The following is a 16468-nucleotide window of genomic DNA, read 5'->3' as shown; positions in this document are numbered from 1 at the left end:
TGACCGTCGAGACGCTTCCTTATCTTTATTGTCGCGCCGCGATCGACATCAACTTGTAGTCAAGCCAATGACATCCTTTCTTGGTGCCTATCAAGCGCCTCAATGCTGGGCGCTTTGGGATCGAATGCGGACACCGGGAGCGGGTTGCGTTCAGCCGAGGTGGCTTGCTTGTTCCTGCGGGCTGCTTAAACCCATGTCGACGTCTTTCACCTTACGGGCTCGTTATTCTCAATTGTATCTTCACACGGATTTTCAAAGAGCCGTCTGCTCAATCCTAGGGGTCGGCTTCGTGTAACAGTTGTTGACTATGGGATTACCTACAGAGGTGCTGCAGGCCTGGGAGGCTTGCGATCGAACTGATACGCTCTTTGTGCTCGTCTGTTCGGTATTTTGTACGTACATTTTCCACAGAAACTCACCACGTTGGCTGATTTTGTCAAGGCTGGGGTATCATACCAGCTGTAGGTATAGCCTACTCTGGTTATACAACACGTTCCAACTCTCTGGCAGCCATCATGCCAGCTATCCTATCAGTAATCGTCTGCTCAATCCAATGGTTTCTCATTGGATATACCTTGACATACGGTGAGGGAGGAGCGATCTTCGGAGACTTCAAATACGCATTTCACAAGAATGTCCTAGCAGAACCCGTTGGAACAATTCCCGCAGTGTTGTTCAGCTTCTTCCAACTGGTCTTCCAAGCTACGGTGGCTGCTATCGCTGTCGGCGGTGCATGTGAGAGAGGGAGAATACTTCCATTGATACCATTTATATTTGTGAGCTCACACAACTCGATTGCGCCAACGAGGTCAACTGACCAACAATAGCTCTGGTCTACCTTCGTTTACAACCCCTTAGCTCACATGGTATGGGGTGGTGGTTTTCTCATGGATCTAGGCGTGGTGGATTTTGCGGGCGGTACGCCAGTGCATATTAATTCTGGAGCGACAGCGACGGCCTTGTCCGTATATCTTTCATACCCGTTGTTCCGCTCACGCAAGTCGTCGACCCGAACGCCATCCCATTTGGTCGTCCACCGTCCCGTCAACTCGCTTTGCCAACTTCTCGCTCTGATCAGTATTTGGGGTTCGTGGCTGGCTTTTGATGCTGGGACGACTCTGGCATTCAACTTCAAGTCCGTAATGGCCTTGTGTGTTACGAACCTCTGTGCTGCAAGTGGGGCGCTCACGTGGATGGTTTACACCTACGTGGAAGTGGGACGCTGGAGTCTAGACTCATGCTTTATGGGTGCCATCTCTGGACTCATCATGATTACACCTTCTGCAGGTTTTATCGACCTGCCAACAGCCTTCCTCTTTGGTATACTTGGTGCGTTGTTTTGTCGTCAAGCGCTTCGTATCAAGTTCAGTGACTTTGCTCGACGCTGGAGATGGGTTGACCATGGCGACACCTTCGCAACACACTGTCTTGGTGGCATTCTAGCAACAATTTCCACCGGCTGTTTTGCGCAAAAAGAAGTTGCTGGTTACGATGGGTTCACCGAAATCGTTGGCGGAGTGTTCTTCGATGGCAATGTACGGCAGCTTGGTATTCAGGTTGTGGAAGCCCTCGTTGGATTCTCGTGGTCGTTCATTGGAAGCTACGTCATTTATGCGCTCATTGACTGTGTACCAGGCTTCGAGGCTTTAGCTGAAGACAAGTAAGTTGAGTTCGACGATTGGAAGAGTGAGACTAACAGATTACCAGGGACATCATTGCAGGCTTGGATGCAAGTCAAATGGACGAAGAGACGCTATGGACCGAGACGCAGAAGTACTACCCCTACGTCGACCGCGAAGGCGAGCTGCATCTCGACTGATGGAGGGTGAGTTTACATGGTGGTCGGTTTATTGTTCAGCGTACAGAGAATGGATACGATGAGGTCGAATGAAAAAATAATACTCTCAAGCTTCACCAAAACCTCGGCATTGCAGCGTCGTGACTGGTACACGATATTAAAGAACAAGATAGACATCACAGATCTATTGACGTAGCAATTCATCCTCAGGATTACATCGGTGACTCTCCGCAATCCTGGAAGGTCAAAACGCCCCTCCTTCCCTGTCTGCACTCTCTCGGCCCCCAAATATCAGGCCAAGCACCAATGCGAGATGCTTAGCCCTCGCTACGCGTCTCTTACCCACGCGCAAGCCTCCGAGCACACCTACGCAAGCACAGCCCGCCAAGCCTCATGCCCGGAATTTGCCTTGAACAAGAACTATCACCTACATAATCAAGAAGCGCCTCATTGGTCAATCTAGAGTTTCACGCTGGGTATGCGGCTCTCCCGAAGCGCGCTTGACCTCAAAAGTAGTAGAGTTGGGTGCTGGAAGTGTTTGCCAAGACATGTGTACGCGTCTTCTTCGGCGGAACCTACCGATGCTCGACCCGCACATACGTAAGGCATGTCGACTGTACACAGAGACGTTGGAGACCAAACTACAAGCGATGAGATCTGGTCTCTTGATTTAATTGGGTCCGATTTGCTTTGAGTTGCGTGGTGTATCATTGGAGGCTTACGTGGCTGACTAGCCGTGTTGTTCAGGGCTGGAAGAACGGGCATGGGGAGATGCGAGGCTAGTGGTTTGAATTGATGGGGTTCTTCTGCAGCTTGAAATTGACATTGAGGCTCGGCATGTAGATGTCAACTATGGGGCTTTGTGACCGGTTGTATCGTGATAATGTTCTGGCCGACAATGGAAACTGCATCATGGGTTATGATTGCGGCGAATTCACTTGGGTATGTACACGCGCGCTTCATATCACATCAACGGTCATATACAACACCAAGCAAATATGATAGAAAGTGATCCAATGGTGGGTCCAAGCGTACATACTCCCAGACCTTCATGTCGCCAAGCCCGGCTGAGGCTACGAAAGAGTAGCATGTCTTGCGTATGCTTGTGACGACTCGTACAGGTCGAAGAGAATCATGCAGGGCATGGGTATGGGTCAAGGATAGGAGGACGAACACCATGTTTCTGTTTCGTTTCCATCATCGACGTCGTGATCTAGAGACCCTAGGGAGGCTAAGGAGCTGCAGATATAAAGTCAGTGGTCGGTAGCAATCTAAGTCTCCATCGCCATCGCTTTCCTTCTTTATATTAGTTCACGAGTTCACTAAGCGACTGTCTATCATGAAGCTTACCACCCTTATCAGTGTCGCCTTCTTGGCTCAGAGCTCTCTCGCACACCCAGGCGAAAGTGCTGCACAGCATGCGCGAGACGCTGCTGAGCGAAGAGCCTACTTGGCGAACAACAAGCGGTCTCTTGCGCACTGCGATGATACACTCAAGGCGCGTGGTAACGATATCACTATGCACGCTCGTCGCAGCGCCATGGTGGAAAAGCTTCGAGCTAAGCGGGCCATCGCCCAAGGTACGTTTGTTCCCGAGAAGAGTCCCTAGACTGGAAGCTGATGTATTGAGCAGACAAGCCATACCTGCGCATCCGTGACCTTGATACTGTGCTTGCTACCGATCACAAGTCGAACATGACTGGCGTGACTGCCAACACCGATCCCGCCACTCTCTTTGCAGGAAACAACTCCTGCATTCTTACACCTGAAGTCACACAAGGTCCTTACTGGGTTGAAGGCGAGCTTGTGCGAGAAGACGTTACCGAAAACCAAGAGGGCATCCCTATGACGTTGGACATCCAGATCATCGATGTGAACACATGTGAACCTGTTCCCCAGGCTTACCTCGAGATGTGGCACTGCAACGCCACTGGTGTGTACTCTGGTGTTGTGGCTCAAGGTAACGGGGTTGGTGAAGATGACGAGTCAAACTTGCAGAACACTGCATTGCGTGGCATCCAGCAGAGCGACGAAAACGGTGTTGTTGTGTTTCAGACCATCTTCCCAGGACATTACACCGGCCGTGCTGTAAGTCCTCACCGTTCCGCGTGATCTTCTTCTTGCATAATTCATACCAACTAACGACTGTATTATAGACGCATATCCACGTCATGTCCAGACTCAACGCAACCGTAAACGCCAACTCGACCCTCTCGGGCGGCCACATCACACACGTGGGACAGATGTTCTTCGATCAGGACCTTATCACACTCGCCGACACGGTAGAACCCTATGCTAGCAACGAACAGGAACTTACTTCGAACTCGGATGACTCTATCCTCGCTGAAGAAGCCGAGGATGTTGATCCATTCGTGGAGTACGTCATGCTGGGCGATGACATCTCTGAGGGTCTCTTTGGCTGGTTGGCGTTCGGCATGGACTCGACCAACTCTTACAACATCACCCCCGCGGCATACTGGACTGAAGAGGGAGGTGTTGAGAACGAGAATTCTGGTGGTATGGGCGGCGGTCCTGGCGGTGCTCCAAACGGTACTATGCCTTCTGGTACTGTTATGCCTACGGGAGCCATGCCTTCAGGAAATGCTGTAGAGTCAGGCATGAGTACCACGGTTGTCTCGTCACTGAGTACCGCTGTTGCTTCATCAGCCGCGTCCTCAGTTGCCAGTGAGATCACCCCTGGCGCCGCTGGAGTTACTATGCCTTCTGACGCTCCTCAGGGTGGACATGGACGTGGTAAGGGCCACCAAGACCATGCCAACGAAGAGAAGCAGCGGAACCGACATAACACCCATGTTCAAGGACAGTACTAACAGCTTCTCTTTCCAAAGCAATGTGTAGGTGATCAGAGGACGTGTAGAGACACCATTATTGTAGAACTACATAGCTAGTTAGCAGGAGTGCTGAGGACGCAGCAGTTTTGAGGATCAGGGGGAGCCAACTTTGACACACTCATTTGAGGGAGCATTTATTTACCTGTATATCATATCGAATCAATCGGACTCGTGCTCCGACATTCGCATTTCCATACCACTCCTGTCCATATTGTCGCTTCGTGTAACGATCGATTGGAGGCCTAGTCGTGAGTGTTGACGTGATCGTATTCTTCGAAGGTTCCCATGCATTATCAGCCCTCCGTCTTGTCCTGCGCTTCTTAGTTCTCAAGCGCTTTCAGCCCATCCACCAATGCGCCGAAGCTCTTAACCCTAACATGTTTCTTAGGGTCGTCTTCTTTCCCTGCCTCTTTGGCCGTCTGTCCCATGCTCTTCTTCATTTCAGCATCTAACTGTCTTTGCACCTGCTCGCGATCCAAAACCTTCCTCGCTTCTTCAAACCCCCCAATATCCCTCACCCTCTTGAACCCTAGCTCCTTCAGTCTCCCCAATGCAATGTTTGAGCGTCTACCACTGCGACAATACAGTGTGACTGCATCATCCTTCCCCACGACTATGCCTTTTGCAGCGTATATTTCGGGTAATTGATCGATGATTTGGTACTCGATGTTTACGGTAGGTGCGATGTCGGAGGTGAGGTAGCCGGTGGAGAACTCACTGGGGGAGCGTACATCGACTAGGAGTTCTTGTGTTGACATCGTGAGTATGTGCGAGCGCATATGTGGACGAGTAGGGAAGTGTTGCAGATGGGCGGGTGGTTGTGCGACGCGATGGTGGCATAGAGGGGTAGCACATTGGTTCCGATCGCTAGCTTTAACCCCGCATGGAAATCTCACCCCGAAGGCAAGAGCCCAGCCCTCTGTGATCAACCTAGATAGAACCCATATGTCCCTAAATGGTACTATAAGAAATTTATCTGAGGTATCTATGGTATGTTTCGTCACTGGAGTCACAAGATACAGCAAAATTCATTTCTCTGCCTCGATTGTTCGTTACAACAACTTATCCGGCACAGGCTCCTTGATAGGACTCTTCCGTTTGATAAACCCTAAAATCATTCACAACTTGCATGTATGGCTGTGGACGGGCGATCTTTGAGTTGAAGATTTTTTTTTTTCATTCAGAGGAGAGCTACCAGTCTGATGGACCACTCTACATGTGGTTCTATGAGTACAAAAACACCTTTTGTCTTCCAATGCTCATTCTTGTAACGCTTTTTTTAGCGCTCGATCGCAGCAACACACCGTTTGCCGTGACAGCGACCTCTTTCCTCTTCCCAACGCCAAAGAACCGGCTGACGCAGGCTTTTAGAAGCCTCAGTAGCTATGCAAAAGGTATCAAATGTTGTGCAGATATCTGTAAGCTGCCGTCGCAAAATATGAATGTGCCTCCCAGAAAGGAAATCGCTGAAGTGGTATAGAACAAACAAAAGAGACTCCGGCATTGGTATCGTAAGTGTCCGTGACGTAAAGGGCAAGAACAGATGCAGTAAAAACGCAAACATTAAGGTATGTCGGGCAAGTCGCCATCCAGAGGCGTTTGATGAAGAAGGGCGCAATGAAGCGCAGTATACATGTCTATGAACCCTTCAGGTTCGCGGTGGAGAAGTTGAAGTTCAGAAACTCGAACTTATCTTTCGAATTGGTTCGACTTTCTGTCGAAAAGGTGCTTTGCGCACTGTTGTCAATAGATGGTGAGCCTCTTACGGAGTGCTGTGCCTCTCGCGGTTCGAGAAGCAGCGATCGACGGTAATAGCTTTGGACATTGGCCTGATCGCTTGCACGCATTCGCTGGATCTGGCTCTCCATCCATTCCTGCATCTCTGGGATGGCAGCTAGCCGGTAAGGGACTTGGAATGATTGAAGCTGACCAATAATCTTGGCTGTCTTCATGTGTTTGTCGAAGTTGATGACAGAGACGCTGTCAGAACCAGAGTCACCAGGAAGCTGTCGCGTGGTGCCGTTTCCGACATCAATAAAAGTGAGATCGGTAAGATAGATGCCGACGAACGGAATGCATGGCGCGATGTGGTTCTGCAGACGCTGTCGGAGCACCGCATAGTTGCGTCCCACGTCGGTAATCGCTTTGAGTTCGTCTAAACGAGTCTTGGTCTTTGCGGATACAAGCTCCCAGGTACGCTTGAGACGCATGACCATGGAAGAGTTGAGCGAGCAGATGATGGCCATCAGTGAGTCGTAGTTGTTGAGCTCCAAGCACTTCGCCGCAACCTTGACCCATTGTTTGATAACGATTGCGCGTTTCTTTGCATCCTCAAGCTGCAAAATGGTATCGGCAACCAAGTTTGCCAGGTCGGTCGAGAGAGTTGACATCGCTTTGACGTTGCGAGCCTTGGAATCTTTCTTCTTTGTCCATTCCAAGGCAAGGAGCTCTTCGGGCTGAATGGCACAGAAGAGCCTCGACTCGATAATGGTGAACTGTCTGGCAAGCTCTAGAGGATCGAAGTCCAGGATGCTGCACTGCGTTCTGCCCTCTTTACTACTTCGCAAGGCGTTAAGTTGGCTCTTGGTTACAATTGGTGACGGAACGTTGCTATCAGCAAGGGTGAAAGCTGGGTTTGAAGCACCCGTCTTGCTGATTGAAGACACCAAGCGAGGTACAAGAGCTCCGGCCCTTACTTCTGTCACCTTGGAAGTCAGTTCGGCGAGTCTTTTGCCAGCAGCAGGCATGGCTGCACGGAGCTTTCCAGTTGCAAACGCAAGGATCACGCCCAGAGCAGCGGAGTCACTCTCGCCACACCAATGGCTTTCTAGCCAACCCTTGAAGACATTATAGACACGGAGACGGACCGGAACTCCAACTGTCTGACTGCTGCCGATGTAGTCAAAACGGTCGATAAGGCACTGCGCCAGATCGAGCGGTGTTGTGAAGAGACGGAAAGTAAGATAGAAGGCGTTGACGAAGATGACGTCTGGAGTAGACTCGAAAGTGGTCAGCTGCTCTACGAGCGCTGGAAGGGAACCGCCAGAGATTTGACCTTCCTTGTTATAGATCAATTCATGCACGTAGGTAGTCTCCAACAAGTGCTCTTCGCCAGCAGCGACATCCTCACTTGCTAAAGATCGAAGCTCGGAGGAACTGCCGAAGCTGCTGATTAAAGTCTGGCAACTCTCCTTCTTCGTAGGCGAATGATCTGGTGTGGTAGCACGTGTCGATGTGTGCGAAAGAATGCTTCCAGAATCACCTTGGGCACTGAAGTAGGTGCTGCTTCCGTCATTCACAGAAACGTAGATGCTATCAGTTTTAGTAGAACCAGCGAAACTTTCCTGGGCCGTGCTTATGGGACTCTCGACGGAGTCAGATGCGTGAGGCGGAGGTAGTGACGGAGTTGGTACCGCATTGAGAGGAGGCAACGATGATCGGGACGATCTGAACGACACAGCAGTTGGGCTCTCGACAATGACGGACTGGGTCGATGGTTGAAGGCTGAGTCTGTTGGTATCGAGAGGTGAGGGTTGCGGCACCTCAGGAAGTGGCTTCGATTCTGAGATGACTAGTGGTGGAGGCATCTCACTTTGCTCAATTGGCGTAGCGGGTAGTGGTTTGTTCGTCTCTAGAACGGTATCCGTAGGCTTCGGCGAGGCGGACTCAACCGTGGACACTTGGTTCTCCGTATCGGGCTCGTTGAACATCGTTTCTGACAGCCCTAGACCAGCAGGCTCAGCTTCAAACTCGAAGTCACCAATCCTTTCAATCACTACTCTAGCTTTGGTGACACAGTCACCAGCAGAGCGAACACAGCTTGTGGCAGCAGCGACGATCTGCTTCCCTGCCTCGGGCGCTACCACCTCTTCAACATCAGTGTCGGCATTCACGAACATGTCCTTGGTCGCTTGCACTAGGTCGGTCAAACGGGTATACATGGTATCTCGTGCTTCTCCCAGCTGTTCGGATCTTCGCGAGTCTCGTTCCCATACTTCTTCGACGACTTTGAGTAGTTGGCGACACGCAACAACGGAGTGTCGGGTAATCTGGGCGAGCTCTTCAGAAGACCGTGATTGGAGGTGCAGCCCGATGAAAGAACCAATGTAGCCCAAGAAAGCGTCGTGTGCGGCGTTCAGCTTCTCAGTGGCTAAGTTTCCTTTACGTGCACTTGCTGATTTACCGGTGTACGACAATCGGTGCGTCACAGAAACACGTTTCGACTGGACTGATGAGCGCGAAGGCAGTACCGGTGATTGAAGAGAGTCTGGCTCTGAAGGCAAAGAAAAGGCAACCGATAGGCGATTCAGGTTTCGTGAGGGGTGTGCGGTTGCGCTGTACCAGTCGTCGTGTGCAGATGGTGTACCTTGTGTGACTGGAGAGTCGCAGCCGTTCGCCAGAAGTCTGTTCTCGCCAGCAGGAGCTGATGTTTCTGTTGGTTCCACAGCAGCGTCGACTGAGTCGGACGGCGGGGTGAGTGGTCGATGACTACTTGCGTCGCCAAGCTCGAAAAGCGACAGCGCCACTGCGTCCGTTGTCCATATGTCGAGGAACCGGACGGCCCGGGTGACCAGCTTAAATGATTTGAAAACAAGCTCGTCCATGTGCTCGAACACGGGAACCTGGAGTTCGTTCGATTGCAAGGCCTCTTGCAAGGTCTTGGCTGTTTTGACTAGTGTGGACAAATCTCCCAAGAGAGCTTTCCGCATACGCCGTAAGCTTACATGGGTGAGGATGAGGCGTGAGTCTTTCTGCAAGCATTCAGTCCTTTCCTGATAGAAGTTAGTGAATGAGCTAGAAACACGCTCCGTTTACCCCGTTACTGAGTCCACTTACGAGAAACAGGCGCACGCCAACAATCATGCCCTTTACATAATCTTGTCTCGAAAATGCACCGAGATCGCCATTCTCTCCATCGCGCACCAAATCCCAGAGATACGTTAACGCGGTTAACAGGTTCCGGATTATTGGATTGTCATAAGGTTCGCAGTAATTGGTGGGCAGCCACCCGCGGGCCCCTGAAGCTAAGAGTGTACCATCAGCCCAACCATTAGGATGAACGGAATGAACAAGGATAACGTCGCCTTGGTTGATGGCGACGGTGATGGAAGATTCGTCGGTCGACGAGGATACCGTTGAGCTTGGGCTGTAATGGTAAAATGCGCGGAGGTAATTGTGGAAGACGGGTTGAGGATGCTGCTGCTCCTGCTGCTGTTGAGCCATAGCCTCGCTGGAAGTCTTGGGTGTTAGAGGAGGCGATATCTGTGATTGCGACCGGCTCGATAGAGTTCCTCTTGAGGACGACTGCCTGCTGTGACCGAAAACGCCCCGACCGACACGCGATCGCGACCTTCTTGGTGACTTCTGAATGTTCAGTGGCGCTACTAGTGCGCTCGATCGCTTATCCATCTCTTCTTGCTCGGGAACGAATGACGCCATGTCGGTATCCATGACGGTATCCATGACAAGTACGTGAAGCGGATGAGATGTTGAAGTGAGATGCTCCTTGTAGTCGTCTAGCTGGACGTTGCACTTCGGCTAGCACACGTCCCAAGCATCTGGTAGTCGCCCAGGTAGATTGATAGAAAGGTAAGATAGGTTGGTCAATCGCACACGATTAAGATTATGTGTGATAATTGAAGTCTATGTTGAAAGGTCGTACTGTTTGCATGTTAACGGATAAGATGCGACAAACGGAGCCTGACGTACCCGATGGCTAGCGCACGGTAATGTGAATGCTAGATAGTGAAGCAAGTGACTGATGCTGCAGTGAATGCAATTACCCGATGTGGATTCGAGGCCGACGAATTGGCCTGTCGTCGTGGTGTTTGTCGTGAAACGCAGTACTGGATTCGCTGACGCTGGGACGAGCGCCGTTTCCGTTACACAAAGACGGTAGCAAGGTAGAAGCTCAGACGCCGTCTGTCTCTCGTGGACGTATGCAGGTGTTTGAGAGTGAAAGCTCTAGAGCTAACTTGAACGAGGGGCTGCAGCTGGGGAAGGACCGCTGTCTTGTAATGGCGATAGCAGAGCAGGATGGACCTAGAGGCGTGCAAGGGTCGTGCTTGCCTCTGCAGGGGAGCGTGGGGTTCCTTCCAACGGTTCGTGAGGTAGTCGCGGCCCAAGCGAGGGAAAGAGCGACCAAAAAGAAAACAGACGCTGCCAGCAGAGAGTTAGAGGATGGCGACCAAGATGCAATGGAACAGCGCAACATTGCCTTTCTCCACAGTAGACGGATGGTCCTGTTATTATCACATCCCGATGGAGGATCCTACCGCCCACCTACTCGAGAAAAGCTTCGTGTGAACAGGACAGGGGCCTTCTGTCAGGCGTTGCAGGGGGGTTGAGCCAGGGCTAACGGAGCGTTGGCGCATGTGGGATGCGGCCTGCTCCCAACCTCGACTATAGCCCGCAAGCATCCTTAATCGCGACGGCGAGACCGTGCTGGCGAGCGAGGCCAGGACTTGTCCCCGGCACTTCTCCCTTGCCCGGTCCCTATGTTGAGATACCGTGCACGCACTGACTGCATTCACCCAGCCGATCCGCCCATGGCCTTCGACGTCGGGAAGAGCCAACAGTGCGCATCGCATCCATTGTCGGCGGCGACTGGCAGAAGGCGAAAGACAATCTTTGTCGATGCCATCACATCGCCACTCAGTAGGCAGAGACTCCCATGTTGGTTGCGCTCAAAGCATAACAACATACCGTCGCCTGCATCAAGACCCGCAGAGCACACGCACACGCGCGGACGCGAGCCAGGACCTGCAGCATCAGGCTTGTCGACCCACTGCGAACCTTCTCCCCGGTCGCAGACTCGATGTCTGGATGCAGCAAAGATCACCCCTCTGCTTGCGCCGTCTCTAACTTGTCTTGGCACCTTCCGCCGGCTCATCTTCCCCGGCTCAAGTGCACTGCTCCCAATCATCCTAGCCCAAATTTCTTCTTCAGAGCCCGCAGTCCGTCCTATTGGCCGTATGCACAAATGTCAAGATATTGCTGTCCGTACGGCTGCACCACTGCAAGCCTCCGTTTAGAATCCCCCGAACGGTCGGAACTGAGGAAGAGTCAATCGGGCCTATGCCGTCTAGTATCAGTTTGCCATCTCCAACCACACAAGAACCGAATTGCCATGCAATAATGCCCAGCGGCCGCAAACGTCATTTTCGATATGGGACTCATCCCCCGGCAGTTGTAGGATCGAAGCGACGACCCGCCTCGTCCCCACTAAGAGCAATAGATCTGCGCCTGTGACGATTTTAAGCAGCATGCACATAAAGACGGCGACCTGACGACAACATCCCTACCGAGTATCACATGCCGGTTTCAAGGTGTTAGACTGGCAAGAACATATCCTTGCTGTTGTTCTCATCAACGCCTTAACCAGCACCACATATACCACTTGTTCGCCTTTTCAATCAGAAAACGATCAGCACAAGTCGGATTTCGGCTAGCAGTACTACGGATAATATCAAGCACTAAACTATACCTCTGCATGACTACACTCGACGCTCAATGATGCAACTTGGACAATGCAGGAATTACATAGTATTTCAGAACTGCTTCGTTTTGATTATTACTCTTAGTAAGTCGCACACCGTGGCTCGAAACAGAGTTCAAGTATACTACTTTCCGTGGTGTCAGTATGATACAAAACGTCCGGTGTGCGCTCTTCGAAGACCACGGCGAGGCGTCCTAGTCTTGAACTAAACCCCCACTACGGGATTGACCGTATTGACGCTCCCCACTGTTGAGCGACTGTTTTATCGAGCATCCTACGGCTGGACCCGGCCAGATACATTCCTCGAGCATCTCCGCATCGTCACAGTTGAGATGCGCTCAATCCCGACGTCGATCACCTGGTGAAAACTTCATTCGAACTGTCTACCCCTGTTGGCACATTGAGATATGGCACGCTCCCTACTTCAATGCCGAAAGAGGCTCCGATCTGCATCTTCGCTTTCCCAATCGGGGTGCACGCGGGCCGTGAACTCTCCTCCCGCGGTACGGCTGAGCGTTGTTTCGTTTTTCCAAGATCAAGATCCTAATCGTCCGGTCATTATGGTCTTTTGCAATCTGGTACTGTGAAGTTATCACATACGCATTCATTCCGGAGACGACTGAAGAGCGACGCTGAGCGAACAAGAGCGGGCAAAACTCTTTAGGGCTTGCTGTCGCAACAAAAATAGGTTCGGGACTGACAATTGCCAAGCGACTATCGAATTCGGCGAAGCGAAAACACTGCTTACTCCTTTAGCCAGGCAACTTGGTGGTACAAGATCCCAAGACCGACGCCACTCAGAGCAGCGCTGTCTTTCGGTTGACGACACTCCCGTTCGCGGCGGACCCTGTCAGAGTTTGTGCGATGTTCAAATGACAGCGGATGCCAATCATGTCGGTCCGTACATCCCCGAGTCAAGTTGCATTATTGAGTACACGAACGTGATTAGCCTCTAAACTATGTCAACACAAGGGGCACTGTTGTTGATCATCATTCTGGAAATTCCCCATTGTCGCACGAGACCTAAATAGAGGTCTAGGTCAACAGATCAACATTGCAGGCCACCTTACCTCATCTTCAACCGCAAGTAGTCCATAGTGCAGACGCTTTTGTTGTGTAAACAATTTCGAAATCCTGTTAACGGTGGTAGCGTGAAGACGGCGCATACAAGTGTTTCATCGTTCTGACGCCTCCAAAGTAGTTCACTCACTTGGAGGTACTTAACAAACATCTCGGCCCTTTTCTGTCTAAATCTCATCACAAACAGGCCATCAAGCAACCTCCCGCACAGGAAGCTAGGAGCTGTAGCTTGGCCATGAAAGTTACCAACTTCCCGACCGCGGGGATACGTTAGCTGCCGGCAGCCAGCCAGCTTTTCACTGCTGCGCAATGTGCGGGTGCTGAGACTAGCGTCGATAATGTAATTCCAGAACGACGTCATGGTAAACATGATGGTACAGTTGCCGACAACCTTGTCTGCATTAGATATCAGTGCATTTCTACAGATGCGCTGCAAACATCCCACCAGCCTCCACGCCCAGGCCGCAATCCACACGCGAGTGCCAACGCCGACCCAGCATCGCGGTACGCACGGTGGATCTATTGCAGAACGGACATCACTCCGATGCACTATTACCGAGGCTCGGCTACCAATGACCGTCCCAAAAGGCAGCTGGAAGTCATGTGAACGAAGAAGAATGCGCATCTGCGGCGTGGTATAGACGAACACGATGCGGCGCAGCGCTGGGTCGCGATGAGACGAGCGATGGATGCGACCGTTTGCCGCGTCTGCATAAACTTTGATCAATACCCCGAATTATTTCGTGGTACTGCCCACGTCTACGGCTGGCGGCGCAAAAGAGCTACTAAGCGGCGATTGACGGCTACTTCGTGCACAACTCGGTCTCTTCTGACGTCTGCTTCGAGCAATGTATGCAACAAGAAGTATACAGAGCGCTACAGGAAAAGGCATTGCCAAGGTCCTGGAAAGCGAGTGGAACCAGGATGCTGGGCGTTAGTAAGTACGAGTCGTCAGCCTCAGCATCTAACCAGTTTGCACATCCCTTGCAGTTGTCCACAAATCTCATCGCTTCTTCCGCTTGCGCGAGCATGGCTTGTACGACCCCAATCGCGATGATTGCTACCGACGTATCGATATTCAACCATGACGCACGATTAGAGATCGATTGTGCTCACAGAAGGTTGCGTTCAACTCCAATAGTATGTCCTCTCCAAGGATCGAATGTGTTCTTGCTGTTGGCTGCACGTGAGAATGCGCGAGTACGGACTTGATTCGGCATTGGAAAACATGTAAAGCAATACGCCTCAAGGAAGCAAAAGAACTCTTTAGCATGAAGCCATGTGGCGTTTTTCTTCAACAACGTTGAGGAGCAAAATGTGATTCCTGCAGGATCTCAGCTCCGCTGCTGCAATCGAATTCTGCCTGCGGCGTAGTCCGCGGAGTACGCTTCATCTCCCTAAGGTGTTATTAGTACGCCACATCTGCATACGAGGAGAATGAGGCATGGAAAATGGGAACCTTGATCAGCGCTTTGCAACTTGGACCCATATGGCGAAACGCTGCACAGGGCCATGAGCATGCGAACCTGTCCCATTTCACACAGATGGGGCTGCTTGCGTCTGCATCTTCGTATATGCGCTTGCAAGGTTGCATCCATCGATGATTGAGCCGCAAACCCACTTTGTAACAAACAATCACACTTATGGTTTTCCCCAATGCTGCGCCATTTGGTAGCTTGGAATCATCGCACGGGTATCAATCATCCAAGCTGCTAATGTGCAACGGTAAAACTCGCCAACCCTAGCTCCTCTCCACCAGCTAATAGCCTTCATCAGATGTCGTATCGCTATCGTGCAAACACGAGTTCGCCATTAGCTACAATCCACATACCAGGACCCCCGTCTCACCATTCCCCGTACAGCAGCTCACAGGCTCAGTATCCGGTACATCCGCCTCATGCCTATTCGCGGAAAAAGCTACAATATCCCTGTCATGTCTTCATTAACGACCTCCGCTTCAAATCTCGTCTGGCCATAGACACAAGCAAGGTACCCATATGTAGTAAAGTAAGGTGCGTAAGGAAAGCTGGCATCAGATCACACTGGAGGTGTATGAGGCCTGTCTCACATTCCTCATTTTTCTTTACTGTTTACTGCAATAAGTAAGTCGACGGAGAGATGTTGAACGCTGCTATTGGAACCCCAGTAAGATATTGCAGTCTTGGAGATCGGGGTGTGGTATTTCGATGTGCGGTATTGCGATAATGGTGGTGGTGAAGGTTTACTAGCTGCGTCGGGTTCGATATATGGTCTCGGGAAGGTCCGACATGGGATCTTGGAATGGAAATCTTGGTAGGTAACGTGCGCACGTGTCAGACACGAGAAAAAAAAAGACTACCGAGAGATCAACGGTATCAGCTTTCTTTTGCGACAAGAACGGCGGAAAGGCTACTTCTAGATCCTGGGCTTATGCACAATGCTCTGCTTTTGGATCAACAAGCATTATCGTTTTCTAATCCGATACGCAAAAGAATGTTTTCACACGCGACATAGATATTCGGAAGAAACGGTAGTCCTTAACGTTCTCGACCAAGATCTACTCACACACCAAAAATCGAAAACGTGTTGCTTCTGGCATGCGATGCAATGCCACGTGTGTTGTTGACTACTATGCACTTCAATACCCAGTGGTATGACGAAAACTTTCCTTCATCAGCCCAGAAGCTCGACCACCTAGGGATTGCCGCCGTAAGGCTAGCTTGGAGATCCGATCCTGCGACCTAGGGCGGGTTGATCGAATTGGAACCTCAAAAAAATGTTCTTGGGCGAATCACTAAGACAATACCAATGAACATGATGCTAGCGTACTTTTGTCTTTCACCCCATGGCAGGATACCTCTGGGCTCCCTTCACTCACATTGCCCGCCACATGTCACTCATTCCCAATTACGGCATATAGATATACTTTTCTTACGCCCCTCGTCTTGCTCCATCTTTCTCAATCCAGCATATCGCATACACGAAACCTTACTTTACTTTTTCCTTCTCATCCTCTCGAGCTCTCCTTCGCCGATGTAGTAGTCTACCGCTCTATCCAAGATACTCACGTAATCATCCTATTTTTTCTATTTCTTGTTTACGACTCACAACCCCAGTACCCGTGTCCATTACCTCGCGCATGAATGCCGCGACTCACGCACATATGTGTCTTTCATGCATGCATGATGCCTGTTTGGGGTGTGCATGCTTTGTCACGCCGTCTTCCTTGCTTCTTGGGCGCATATTCGAAGGATGGAAAGT

General features: G+C 51.1%; 4 protein-coding genes across 4 annotated transcripts; 2 read left to right on the top strand and 2 right to left on the bottom strand.

Annotated features, from left to right (window-relative positions):
* Positions 1-515: 515 nt before the first annotated feature.
* On the top strand, positions 516-1819 carry GT037_003602 (rh-like protein ammonium transporter; the record flags this gene model as incomplete). The annotated part of the gene is made up of 3 exons (XM_038928649.1): positions 516-776; positions 828-1660; positions 1708-1819. The coding sequence occupies 3 exons, from the start codon at positions 516-518 to the stop codon at positions 1817-1819; spliced, it is 1206 nt and encodes a 401-aa protein (XP_038788356.1).
* A 1318-nt stretch (positions 1820-3137) lies between these two features.
* Positions 3138-4629, top strand: GT037_003601 (extracellular dioxygenase; the record flags this gene model as incomplete). The annotated part of the gene is made up of 3 exons (XM_038928648.1): positions 3138-3378; positions 3432-3886; positions 3955-4629. The coding sequence occupies 3 exons, from the start codon at positions 3138-3140 to the stop codon at positions 4627-4629; spliced, it is 1371 nt and encodes a 456-aa protein (XP_038788355.1).
* Positions 4630-4970: 341 nt separating this feature from the next.
* On the bottom strand, positions 4971-5408 carry GT037_003600 (uncharacterized protein; the record flags this gene model as incomplete). The annotated part of the gene is made up of 1 exon (XM_038928647.1): positions 4971-5408. The coding sequence occupies one exon, from the start codon at positions 5406-5408 to the stop codon at positions 4971-4973; it is 438 nt and encodes a 145-aa protein (XP_038788354.1).
* Positions 5409-6287: 879 nt separating this feature from the next.
* On the bottom strand, positions 6288-10101 carry GT037_003599 (ras guanine-nucleotide exchange protein cdc25p; the record flags this gene model as incomplete). The annotated part of the gene is made up of 2 exons (XM_038928646.1): positions 6288-9422; positions 9487-10101. The coding sequence occupies 2 exons, from the start codon at positions 10099-10101 to the stop codon at positions 6288-6290; spliced, it is 3750 nt and encodes a 1249-aa protein (XP_038788353.1).
* Between the last annotated feature and the right edge of the window lie 6367 nt (positions 10102-16468).

This window comes from Alternaria burnsii (assembly GCF_013036055.1).
Source record: "Alternaria burnsii strain CBS107.38 chromosome Unknown 730, whole genome shotgun sequence".
NCBI classification, from domain to species: Eukaryota; Fungi; Ascomycota; class Dothideomycetes; order Pleosporales; family Pleosporaceae; genus Alternaria; species Alternaria burnsii.
The sequence above is the reverse complement of the archived record's forward strand: the minus strand, read 5'-3'. Positions and strand labels throughout refer to the sequence as shown.